The sequence below is a fragment of the Oncorhynchus clarkii genome, chromosome 5 (genome assembly GCF_045791955.1).
Source record: "Oncorhynchus clarkii lewisi isolate Uvic-CL-2024 chromosome 5, UVic_Ocla_1.0, whole genome shotgun sequence".
NCBI classification, from domain to species: Eukaryota; Metazoa; Chordata; class Actinopteri; order Salmoniformes; family Salmonidae; genus Oncorhynchus; species Oncorhynchus clarkii.
The window spans coordinates 91,748,432-91,762,028 of record NC_092151.1 but is presented as its reverse complement, the minus strand read 5'-3'; the positions used below and the strand labels follow the sequence as shown (position 1 = coordinate 91,762,028).

At 45.2% G+C, this 13,597-nt stretch overlaps 1 protein-coding gene across 1 annotated transcript in view; it reads left to right on the top strand.

Annotated features, from left to right (window-relative positions):
• Nucleotides 1-1,458: 1,458 nt before the first annotated feature.
• The window catches only part of LOC139409798 (uncharacterized), a 25,618-nt gene continuing 13,479 nt past the window's right edge, over nucleotides 1,459-13,597 (top strand). The window contains exon 1 of the mRNA XM_071155174.1: nucleotides 1,459-1,468. Coding sequence (XP_071011275.1) covers nucleotides 1,459-1,468 — 10 coding nt within the window. The remainder of the gene's footprint in view (nucleotides 1,469-13,597) is intronic.

Sequence of the window (13,597 nt, the reverse complement as noted above, 5' to 3'; positions counted from 1 at the left end):
CGTTTTTTGTCCGCTTGAGTGTAGGGGGAAGTATTTTGATGTTTGTATGAAAAACGTACCCAAATGAAACTGCCTATTTATCAGGCCCAGAATCTAGAATATGCATATAATTTTCAGATCAGGATAGAAAACACTCTAAAGTTTCCAAAACTGTCATAATATTGTCTGTCAGTATAACAAAACTGATATTGCACGCGAAAAACTGAGGAAAATCCAACCCGGAAGTGTTGTTTTTCCTGAAAGCTCTCTGTTCCATAGCCTGCCTTCGCTCCATTTAAAGGGATATCAATCAGATTCCTTTTCCTATGGCTTCCCCATGGTGTGAACAGTCTTTCGACAGTCTTTAGACATAGTTTCAGGCTTTTATTTTGAAAAATTAGCGAGAAAGATCACATCACGTCATTGTATGGCAGCGTTTTGCATGCGCAATCGCTTGGAGCGACATTTCTCTCTCTCTCTCCTATTGAAGAAGCTACAATCCCGGTTGAATTTGATCGATTATATATTGTAAAAACAACCTGAGGATTGATTATAATGGATGTGTGCTTATTAGTAACTGGAATAAGTAGTTTCATAAGTGTGCCAAGTGCAGCGTCTGGTTGCTCCTCATTACACACCACAGACTAGCAAATATTCTTTACATCATCAACATATGAATCACTACAAAACTTATTGTATGACCTCTTATACACTATATTAGGCCAAGCCTTTGGTACTTTGGTTTTCCTAGGTATGGCTATTATATTGTGATCACTACATCCTATGGATTTGGATACTGCTTTAAAGAAAATATCTGCAGCATTAGTAAAAATGTGATCAATATATGTTGATGATTTATTTCCTGTGCTGTTTGAGCCATATGGATTCAATTATTAGTTGTGTCATATGGTTTAAGCCATATGGTAGAGGAGTCAGGAACCCTGAAGGGGAGTCGGGAACCCTGAAGGGGAGTCGGGAACCCTGAAGCCTGGATGGTAGAAGGGGAGTCAGTAACCCTGAAGCCTGGAGGGTGGTAGGTGAGTCAGGAACCCTGAAGCCTGGAGGGTGGTAGGGGAGTCAGTAACCCTGAAGCCTGAAGGGTAGAAGGGGAGTCAGGAACCCTGAAGCCTGGAGGGTAGAAGGGGAGTCAGGAACCCTGAAGCCTGGAGGGTGGTAGGGGAGTCATTAACCCTGAAGCCAGGAGGGTAGAAGGGGAGTCAGGAACCCTGAAGCCTGGAGGGTAGAAGGGGAGTCAGGAACCCTGAAGCCTGGAGGGCAGAAGGGGAGACAGTAATCCATTAGCAATAACCCTGAAGGGGAGTCAGGAACCCTGAAGCCTGGAGGGTGGCAGGGGAGTCAGTAACCCATTAGCAATAACCCTGAAGGGGAGTCAGGAACCCTGAAGCCTGGAGGGTGGCAGGGGAGTCAGTAACCCATTAGCAATAACCCTGAAGGGGAGTCAGTAACTCTGAGGCAATAATGGTAGAAGGTGAGTCAGGAACACCTTAGCCATAAGCCTGGAGGGGTGAGTCAGGAGCCCCTTAGCCATAAGCCTGGATGGGTGAGTCAGTAACCCTGAGGCATTGATGGTAGAAGGTGAGTCAGTAACCCCTTAGCCATACGCCTGGAGGGGTGAGTCAGTAACCCTGAGGCATTGATGGTAGAAGGTGAGTCAGGAACCCCTTAGCCATAAGCCTGGAGGGGTGAGTCAGTAACTCTGAGGCATTGATGGTAGAAGGTGAGTCAGTAACCCATTAGCTATAAGCCTGAGGCCTGGAGGGTTCTGATGATTGATTAGAATTTAGCTTCCACAACATTCAAAACTAGCCTAAACGGGTCAATCAGCACATAGTCGTCTGGACACTTTCCTACCTGTGCAGGTCAGTCACAATTCTGCAGTGGTGGAAAAACATACTTAATTGTCATACTTGAGTAAAAGTAAAGATACCTTAATAGTAAAAGTCTAAAAGTATTTGGCTTAAAATATACATAAGTATCAAAAGTAAATGGAATTGCTACATGGTGAAGCTACATGATGAAGCTACATGATGAAGCTACATGATGAAGCTACACGATGAAGCTACATGGTGAAACTACATGGTGAAGCTACATGGTAGCCTATTTATTCGTTGTTGATAAAACAAAAGTACATTATTATAGTAAAGCCAACAGCTGTTTCACCAAAATGAAAATACATTTTGAAGTGGTGAGAGTGCTCACTGGACAAGATCACTGTGAACGCGGAAGCGTTTGCGCAAAAATGTAACGCTGGGTGATACTGCTTTGTGGTCCTGCACAGTAGTGAAATATCAGGAATAAATCACCGGAAATCTAACAGAACCAGAATCAGCTGTCCTTCAATCAAGATCGTACTTTTGATATTGTTATGGTAATTTCAAACCTCCAAAAGGCTCATTGGACAATGACTTTGTACATTTGTCCTTCAGGTCCTTATAGGCTACAAGCACAGGTGAAAAGTGCTGTTGAAACACAGTATGGAATAAATACCCCAAGTTAAAAAAAGAGTCTTAAATCCATCCATCTTTTCTACCGTGTGAAATATTTTAAAACTTGTAGGTGATTCATTACATCAGAGGATAACCATAGCAGACAAGTACAAAGAGAGATTGTCAGGAGATTACAGTGATGAAATAGTCAAATGTATTATCTAGACAGCTGGAGACTCAAATTCCATTGCCGCAGAGCATGTACGTTTTCCAGCAGAACGCCAACACGTTTTAAATAGAGTCAATTAAATCAGATATTAGTTAAATTAACATTTTTATTAACCTACAGGTTAGCAGTTTTGTAATTTTAAATCGCTATTGGAACGACTTATTAGAGCGACTTTCCCCCGTGAACACAGAGACAAGGGTCATTTAAAGAGCAGCAGAATTAAATCATGTTAACGTCACTTCAAATCTGCCTTTCAATTCACTTTAAAACCTTGCTTTTGTGATTTACGTGTGCACTGAGACTTATCAAGATGATGCGGTTGTTACTGAGAGAAGAGATTCAACGTGGTGGTGATGGGTTACGTAGATTACAGCTACCCGAGGGCAAAAAAATTAACTTTATCACCTGCCTAAATTATTATTATTTTTTTTAAAGACTCACGAAACGAGAGTGCTGTATATATAACAGTGCTGTAGGACCTCAGTAGTAATATCAATATTATCACAAGCCCTTCACTACTCTATACTCCTCTCCCAGACATCAGTTGTCAGTTGGCAATGCATCTCAAATAGCACCCTAACCCCTATAAAGGGCACTACTTTTAATCAGAACCAATGGGGCTCTGGTCAAAAGTAGTGCACTCTGTAGGGGAAAGGGTGCCATTTGGGATGTGCAGACAATAATAACCCTAATGCAAACTACCTCCACCTCCTCCCATGCAGTCAGTCAGTCAGCCAGCCAGCCAGCCAGCCAGTCAGTAAGCCAGTCAGCCAGTCAGCCAGTCAGTCAGCCAGCCAGTCAGCCAGTCAGCCAGTCAGTCATTCAGTCAGCCAGCCAGTCAGCCAGTCAGCCAGCCAGTCAGCCAGTCAGCCAGTCAGTCAGTCAATCAGTCAGCCAGCCATCCAGTCAGTCAGTCAGCCAGCCATCCAGTCAGTCAGTCAGCCAGTCAGTCCGTCAGTCAGTCAGCCAGTCAGCCAGTGTGCTCTGCGGAGGAGTGAGAGGGAATATATATCACAACTACGTTAACCTTTAGTTCTAGTTTAAAGATAAAACCACAATTAGTGAGAGTAAATAATCCTTGTAATGACTTCCAGCAGCCTTCATCGCCTACGTAACCTACCATAAAACTTCAATTAAACACAGTCTCAAATAGCCGCCTGTCCCTTTTTAATAGCCGGGGTGTAAATGAATTGTTTAAAGAGGTTACCATGAATTACCATGAATTGTTTAAAGAGGTTACCATGAATTACCATGAATTGTTTAAAGAGGTTACCATGAATTACCATGAATTGTTTAAAGAGGTTACCATGAATTGCCATGAATTGTTTAAAGAGGTTACCACGAATTACCATGAATTGTTTAAAGAGGTTACCATGAATTACAATGAATTGTTTAAAGCGGTTACCATGAATTACCATGAATTGTTTAAAGAGGTTACCATGAATTACCATGCATTGTTTAAAGAGGTTACCACGAATTACCATGAATTGTTTAAAGAGGTTACCATGAATTACAATGAATTGTTTAAAGCGGTTACCACGAATTACCATGAATTGTTTAAAGAGATTACCACGAATTACCATGAATTGTTTAAAGAGGTTACCATGAATTACCATGAATTGTTTAAAGAGGTTACCATGAATTACCATGAATTGTTTAAAGAGGTTACCATGAATTACCATGAATTGTTTAAAGAGGTTACCATGAATTACCATGAATTGTTTAAAGAGGTTACCATGAATTACCATTAATTACCATGAATTACCATGAATTGTTTACGAGGTTTAGTGTTTTGTTTTGTTGCATTGAATCATTCAAAGTCTCTTAAACACTGATCACTGTTTGTTGAGAGAGTAGAAAAAGTGTTGTAGAGGAACTGGTTTCCACTACTAGCCAAGTAATGAGATGTGACAACTGAAAAATAATGACCCAAAGGTATTTAATACATTTATTTAAATATCCTGTTAATGCCACGCCCCCTAGCCAGACACTGGCAATTTACCACTGGGCATTATGGAATCCAAGAACGCAACTCAATACTGGCTATCTATGTTGTTTTTAGCATAAATACCCACATCTCTATTAGTTTGTTTTTAGATATGGTAGACATGAACATTTTGCTGCTAATGTCTATTAAAAAATGATTTATTATTATCACAGCCATTCTCCTCCCTCCTCTACGACAGCCATTCTCCTCTCAACTCTACAACAGCCATTCTCCTCTCTACTCTACGACAGCCATTCTCCTCCCTCCTCTACGACAGCCATTCTCCTCTAAGCTCTCCTCTCTACGACAGCAATTATTCTCTCCCCTCTACGCTCTCCTCTCTCCTCTACCACAGCCTTTCTCCTCTCTCCTCTATGACAGCCTTTCTCCTCTCTCCTCTACGACAGCCATTCTCCTCTCTACTCTACAACAGCCATTCTCCTCTCTACTCTACAACAGCCATTCTCCTCTCTCCTCTACGACAGCAATTCTCCTCTCTACTCTACGACAGCCATTCTCCCCTCTACTCTACAACAGACATTCTCCTCTCTACTCTACAACAGCCTTTCTCCTCTCTCCTCTACGACAGCCATTCTCCTCTCTACTCTACAACAGCCATTATCCTCTCTACTCTACCACAGCCATTCTCCTCTCTACTCTACAACAGCCATTCTCCTCTCTCCTCTACGACAGCCCTTCTCCTCTCTACTCTACAACAGCCATTCTCCTCCCTCCTCTACCACAGCCTTTCTCCTCTCTCCTCTACGACAGCCATTCTCTTCTAAGCTCTCCTCTCTACGACAGCAATTATTCTCTCCCCTCTACGCTCTCCTCTCTCCTCTATGACAGCCATTCTCCTCCCTCCTCTACGACAGCCATTCTCCTCTCTACTCTACAACAGCCATTCTCCTCTCTACTCTACAACAGCCATTCTCCTCCCTCCTCTACGACAGCCATTCTCTTCTAAGCTCTCCTCTCTACGACAGCAATTATTCTCTCCCCTCTACACTCTCCTCTCTCCTCTACCACAGCCTTTCTCCTCTCTCCTCTACGACAGCCATTCTCCTCTCTACTCTACAACAGCCATTCTCCTCTCTACTCTACAACAGCCATTCTCCTCTCTCCTCTACGACAGCCTTTCTCCTCTCTCCTCTACGACAGCCATTCTCCTCTCTACTCTACAACAGCCATTCTCCTCTCTACTCTACCACAGCCATTCTCCTCTCTACTCTACAACAGCCATTCTCCTCTCTCCTCTACGACAGCCATTCTCCTCTCTACTCTACAACAGCCATTCTCCTCCCTCCTCTACCACAGCCTTTCTCCTCTCTCCTCTATGACAGCCTTTCTCCTCTCTCCTCTACAACAGCCATTCTCATCTCTACTCTACAATAGCCATTCTCCTCTCTACTCTACAACAGCCATTCTCCTCTCTCCTCTACGCTCTCCTCTACCACAGCCATTCTCCTCTCTCCTCTACGACAGCCATTCTACTCTCTACTCTACAACAGCCATTCTCCTCTCTACTCTACCACAGCCATTCTCCTCCCTACTCTACAACAGCCATTCTCCTCTCTCCTCTACGACAGCCATTCTCCTCTCTACTCTACAACAGCCATTATCCTCCCTGCTCTACACAGCCTTTCTCCTCTCTCCTCTATGACAGCCTTTCTCCTCTCTCCTCTACACAGCCTTTCTCCTCTCTCCTCTATGACAGCCTTTCTCCTCTCTCCTCTACAACAGCCATTCTCCTCTCTACTCTACAACAGCCATTCTCCTCTCTACTCTACGATAGCCATTCTCCTCTCTACTCTACAACAGCCATTCTCCTCTCTACTCTACAACAGCCATTCTCCTCTCTCCTCTACGACAGCCATTCTCCTCTTTACGACAGCCATTCTCCTTTACGCTTTCCTCTTTCCTCTACGACAGCCATTCTCCTCTACCACAGCCATTCTCCTCTCTCCTTTACCACAGCCATTCTCCTCTCTACTCTACGACAGCCATTCTCCTCTCTCCTCTACGACAGCCATTCTCCTCTCTACTCTACAACAGCCATTCTCCTCTCTACTCTACAACAGCCATTCTCCTCTCTCCTCTACGACAGCCTTTCTCCTCTCTCCTCTACGACAGCCATTCTCCTCTCTACTCTACAACAGCCATTCTCCTCTCTACTCTACCACAGCCATTCTCCTCTCTACTCTACAACAGCCATTCTCCTCTCTCCTCTACGACAGCCATTCTCCTCTCTACTCTACAACAGCCATTCTCCTCCCTCCTCTACCACAGCCTTTCTCCTCTCTCCTCTATGACAGCCTTTCTCCTCTCTCCTCTACAACAGCCATTCTCATCTCTACTCTACAATAGCCATTCTCCTCTCTACTCTACAACAGCCATTCTCCTCTCTCCTCTACGCTCTCCTCTACCACAGCCATTCTCCTCTCTCCTCTACGACAGCCATTCTACTCTCTACTCTACAACAGCCATTCTCCTCTCTACTCTACCACAGCCATTCTCCTCTCTACTCTACAACAGCCATTCTCCTCTCTCCTCTACGACAGCCATTCTCCTCTCTACTCTACAACAGCCATTATCCTCCCTGCTCTACACAGCCTTTCTCCTCTCTCCTCTATGACAGCCTTTCTCCTCTCTCCTCTACACAGCCTTTCTCCTCTCTCCTCTATGACAGCCTTTCTCCTCTCTCCTCTACAACAGCCATTCTCCTCTCTACTCTACAACAGCCATTCTCCTCTCTACTCTACGATAGCCATTCTCCTCTCTACTCTACAACAGCCATTCTCCTCTCTACTCTACAACAGCCATTCTCCTCTCTCCTCTACGACAGCCATTCTCCTCTTTACGACAGCCATTCTCCTTTACGCTTTCCTCTTTCCTCTACGACAGCCATTCTCCTCTACCACAGCCATTCTCCTCTCTCCTTTACCACAGCCATTCTCCTCTCTACTCTACGACAGCCATTCTCCTCTCTCCTCTACGACAGCCATTCCCCTCTCTACTCTACGACCGCCATTCTCCTCTCTACTTTACGACAGCCATTCTCCTCTCTACTCTACGACAGCCATTCTCCTCTCTCCTCTACGACAGCCATTCTCCTCTCTACTCTACAACAGCCATTCTCCTCTCTACTCTACGACAGCCATTCTCCTCTCTACTCTACGACAGCCATTCTCCTCTCTACTCTACGACAGCCATTCTCCTCTCTACTCTACCACAGCCATTCTCATCTCAACTCTACGACAGCCATTCTCCTCTCTACTCTACGACAGCCATTCTCCTCTCTACTCTACGACAGCCATTCTCCTCTCTCCTCTACGACAGCCATTCTCCTCTCTCCTCTACAACAGCCATTCTCCTCTCTCCTCTACGACAGCCATTCTCCTCTCTCCTCTACGACAGCCATTCTCCTCTCTCCTCTATGACAGCCTTTCTCCTCTCTCCTCCACAACAGCCATTCTCCTCTCTACTCTACGACAGCCATTCTCCTCTCTACTCTACGACAGCCATTCTCCTCTCTACTCTACGACAGCCATTCTCCTCTCTCCTCTATGACAGCCTTTCTCCTCTCTCCTCTACCACAGCCATTCTCCTCTCTCCTCTACAACAGCCATTCTCCTCTTTACGACAGCCATTCTCCTTTACGCTTTCCTCTTTCCTCTACGACAGCCATTCTCCTCTACCACAGCCATTCTCCTCTCTCCTTTACCACAGCCATTCTCCTCTCTACTCTACGACAGCCATTCTCCTCTCTACTCTACGACAGCCATTCTCCTCTCTACTCTACCACAGCCATTCTCATCTCAACTCTACGACAGCCATTCTCCTCTCTACTCTACGACAGCCATTCTCCTCTCTACTCTACGACAGCCATTCTCCTCTCTCCTCTACGACAGCCATTCTCCTCTCTCCTCTACAACAGCCATTCTCCTCTCTCCTCTACGACAGCCATTCTCCTCTCTCCTCTACGACAGCCATTCTCCTCTCTCCTCTATGACAGCCTTTCTCCTCTCTCCTCCACAAAAGCCATTCTCCTCTCTACTCTACGACAGCCATTCTCCTCTCTACTCTACGACAGCCATTCTCCTCTCTACTCTACGACAGCCATTCTCCTCTCTCCTCTATGACAGCCTTTCTCCTCTCTCCTCTACCACAGCCATTCTCCTCTCTCCTCTACAACAGCCATTCTCCTCTTTACGACAGCCATTCTCCTTTACGCTTTCCTCTTTCCTCTACGACAGCCATTCTCCTCTACCACAGCCATTCTCCTCTCTCCTTTACCACAGCCATTCTCCTCTCTTCTCTACGACAGCCATTCTCCTCTCTACTCTACGACCGCCATTCTCCTCTCTACTTTACCAAAGCCATTCTCCTCTCTACTCTAAGACAACCATTCTCCTCTCTCCTCTACAACAGCAATTCTCCTCTCTACTCTACGACAGCCATTCTCCTCTCTCCTCTACGACAGCCATTCTCCTCTCTACTCTACGACAGCCATTCTCCTCTGTACTCTAAGACAGCCATTCTCCTCTCTACTCTACGACAGCCATTCTCCTCTCTACTCTACGACAGCCATTCTCCTCTCTACTCTACGACAGCCATTCTCCTCTCTACTCTACGACAGCCATTCTCCTCTCTACTCTACGACAGCCATTCTCCTCTCTCCTCTACGACAGCCATTCTCCTCTCTCCTCTACAACAGCCATTCTCCTCTCTCCTCTACGACAGCCATTCTCCTCTCTCCTCTACGACAGCCATTCTCCTCTCTCCTCTACAACAGCCATTCTCCTCTCTACTCTACGATAGCCATTCCCCTCTCTATTCTACAACAGCCATTCTCCTCTCTACTCTACGACAGCCATTCTCCTCACTCCTCTACGACAGCCATTCTCCTCTAAGCTCTCCTCTCTACGACAGCAATTATTCTCTCCCCTCTACGCTCTCCTCTCTCCTCTGCCACAGCAATTCTCCTCTCTCCTCTACGACAGCCATTCTCCTCTAAGCTCTCCTCTCTACGACAGCAATTATTCTCTCCCCTCTACGCTCTCCTCTCTCCTCTACCACAGCCTTTCTCCTCTCTCCTCTATGACAGCCTTTCTCCTCTCTCCTCTACGACAGCCATTCTCCTCTCTACTCTACAACAGCCATTCTCCTCTCTACTCTACGACAGCCATTCTCCTCTAAGCTCTCCTCTATACGACAGCAATTATTCTCTCCCCTCTTCGCTCTCCTCTCTCCTCTACCACAGCCTTTCTCCTCTCTCCTCTATGACAGCCTTTCTCCTCTCTCCTCTACAACAGCCATTCTCCTCTCTACTCTACAACAGCCATTCTCCTCTCTACTCTACAACAGCCATTCTCCTCTCTACTCTACAACAGCCATTCTCCTCTCTCCTCTACGACAGCCATTCTCCTCTCTACTCTACAACAGCCATTCTCCTCCCTCCTCTACCACAGCCATTCTCATCTCTCCTCTATGACAGCCTTTCTCCTCTCTCCTCTACGACAGCCATTCTCCTCTCTACTCTACAACAGCCATTCTCCTCTCTCCTCTACGACAGCCATTCTCCTCTCTACTCTACAACAGCCATTCTCCTCCCTCCTCTACCACAGCCTTTCTCCTCTCTCCTCTATGACAGCCTTTCTCCTCTCTCCTCTACAACAGCCATTCTCCTCTCTACTCTACGGTAGCCATTCTCCTCTCTACTCTACAAGAGCCATTCTCCTCTCTCCTCTACGACAGCCATTCTCCTCTCTACTCTACGACAGCCATTCTCCTCCCTCCTCTACCACAGCCATTCTCCTCTCTCCTCTACGACAGCCATTCTCCTCTTTACGACAGCCATTCTCCTTTACGCTTTCCTCTTTCCTCTACGACAGCCATTCTCCTCTATCACAGCCATTTTCCTCTCTCCTTTACCACAGCCATTCTCCTCTCTACTCTACAACAGCCATTCTCCTCTCTCCTCTACAACAGCCATTCTCCTCTCTACTCTACAACAGCCATTCTCCTCTCTACTCTACGACAGCCATTCTCCTCTCTACTCTACAACAGCCATTCTCCTCTCTCCTCTATGACAGCCATTCTCCTCTCTCCTCTATCACAGCCATTCTCCTCTCTCCTCTACGACAGCCATTCTCCTCTCTCCTCTACGACAGCCATTCTCCTCTTTACGACAGCCATTCTCCTTTACGCTTTCCTCTCTCCTTTACCACAGCCAGTCTCCTCTCTACTCTATGACAGCCATTCTCCTCTCTACTCTACGACAGCCATTCTCCTCTCTCCTCTACGACAGCCATTCTCCTCTCTCCTCCACTCTCTCCTCTCTCCTCACCTCTCGCTGTGTCTTTGGGTTCCAAATTGAGCTGTAAATTCTGTGAGCATTTGACACCCTCTGCCCGGGGTTACCTAGAATTGTAACGAGGACCACCAGCACGTCTTCACGTCCTGTAATGCAACACATCATCGCTGCGTCTCAAATGGCACAGCCACCCTATTTCCTATATTCTGCAATATGTTGGACCAGATCCCTATGGGCCCTGGTTATAAAAAAAACAAGAAAGAAAGAAAGCAGTGCACTATAAAGGGAATAGGGCACCATTTAGGACAGACAATATATCAGGTCCTAGTCAGCGAATGGGACACCATCCTGTAAAACACAGACAGAGCAGGGTGTGACGTTCCCAGACAGAAGAGTGTTTAAGTATCTGTTCCGTACGGCAGGCCGTAATGAATGAAGCCAGTTAAAACAGGATTTACAACCCCTTTAAAACCTGATTGCTCAGAATTTGAGAATTATTCATGAGACTTAAGTGTCATTTGTCATGGCGCAAAGTGCTGTTTTGGTGTGAATAAATGGTTTCTTTGTAGTTTATCAAATAAACTCCCCTTTTTATCAGCCGATAAAATATGGCAATATCCATGCGTATGTGTCTATTCAGAGAGTTTAATTAAAGTCAATGTGGCTCAAAGTATCAAACGTGTAATAAAGTTTCCTTCGCAATGGATTCTGGTACTGTAGAATTGACGTAATGAGGGAGGAGTGGAACGGATGCCTCTGAATGAGAACACACGCTGTAAAATGCGGCAGATTGTGTTGAAACAAAGTGATGTTGTTTACAATGCTCCCTGGCAAGGGTATACCACCGGTTCAAGGTGCTGAAAGACATTAGACATGTCAGAATACCAAAACAAAATACCAAAAAAATTGCTTTGCCTTCTCCATGAATATATAACACACAGTATTGAGAGGCTCTTCTCTGTTATTGGCATACGATGAATCAATATATGAGGCCAGTTAGTGTCTGGATGAGACTATGAGATATCATGTTCCTCTACTGTCCCACAGTCCCCTTGTTTCCTTTGTGAGATGGAAAAACAGCACATCCTCATCCAGGGCTCGTTACAAAGATTATTTGCGTTCACTTCCTGGGGCAGTGTGACCATGCTTTGTGGTTGTGTGTGTGTGTGTGTGTGTGTGTGTGTGTGTGTGTGTGTGTGTGTGATGCTCAGATCATCTCTCAATTACCAAGGGTCCCGAGGCAAAGGGTGGGGACCGCGAACAGAGGACCAGTTACACCCCTCTGACAAACACACGCACGCACGCACACAGGCACGAACGCACACATGCACACACACACTCACACACACACACTCACACACACACTCTGCAAATCACAGTGCTATGGCTCGGAGGCACGGCTTACCATAGTCAGAGTCAAGAATGAGGCCTCTCGGGATAGATTTACAAATAAAAAACACTCTTATCTTGGCCCACATGTGAACGGGGACCGATTACGCGGTCTACATTTCAACACAGAGAATAAACAGGGCATCTACATCTCAAATGACATCCTATTTACAGTATAGTGCACTACGTAATGCAAATCATTTCATATGCCCTATTTACACCAAGCCCAAACAGCACAACCAAACTGCTCTGCAAACACAATGGAAGCAAATCAGAAATATTTGTGTGGCAGCATTTAATTATGTTGTGTTGTATGTCTGCAGTGGTTTCCTTTAACAAATAGCTCGAACACTTCATATTGAGTCATGTGATGTGTTGAAGACCTTTTCACTGTGGGTATTACATTAATAGTGCATTCCCATTAGCAGCCACTTTCAACACAACATTTCAAGAGAATGAATAACAAACAATAGGACAATGTTCTAGCATTATCTTCATATATTTAGGACTGGTCTGTTGAATTATTAAAGTGGGGTTTGCACCTGAATTCAAAAACATCAGTCATGTTTTCAGAGGATGTTCAAAAGGGTTCACACATGCTTTAAAAATAAAGTGATTGTTTTCAATGGGTTTTTCGGCAAAGCATCAGCCAAGGTAACATGTTCTGTACCCTGGCTTTTAGGGCCCCGTTGAAATCCGCGTTGTGGAGAACGCGGTTGGAATCACGGAATTAAAACAATATACATTTTTTTTATTGAAATCAGCTAGCTTAGTAAGAAATAGTAGGAAATCCAACAAATGTATTGTTATCTGATGAATTTGTCGAATATTATCATAAAGCATGAACAAAACGCATCAGTAACCACGTTGCCATCCACAGTATGAACGTATAAAAACAAAATCCCGACAGCTACGATGGAAACAGGACGTTTTGGTAAAAATGTATAAATGCCGACAGACAATTAGTTCCATTCGACATGGTGGGAAATTTTTGTGTCTGTCATTTAATTATGCAAGAAATGGCGTTGGAAACGTCTTTATGTGCAGCTATTGATGTAATAACCATCATATCGAAAAAAAAATACACTTGGAGTCACGTACTGACACGGTGTGTGGTCCTCCCTCTACGACCTGGGGAAACCGTGCAGTTTAAATTAGTCTATAGATTAAATAAGTGATGATGAACTTCTCAGGGTGGTGAATGTGCACGGTGATGAGCTTAATGCTCCTTTCCAATAAATATCCAGGGT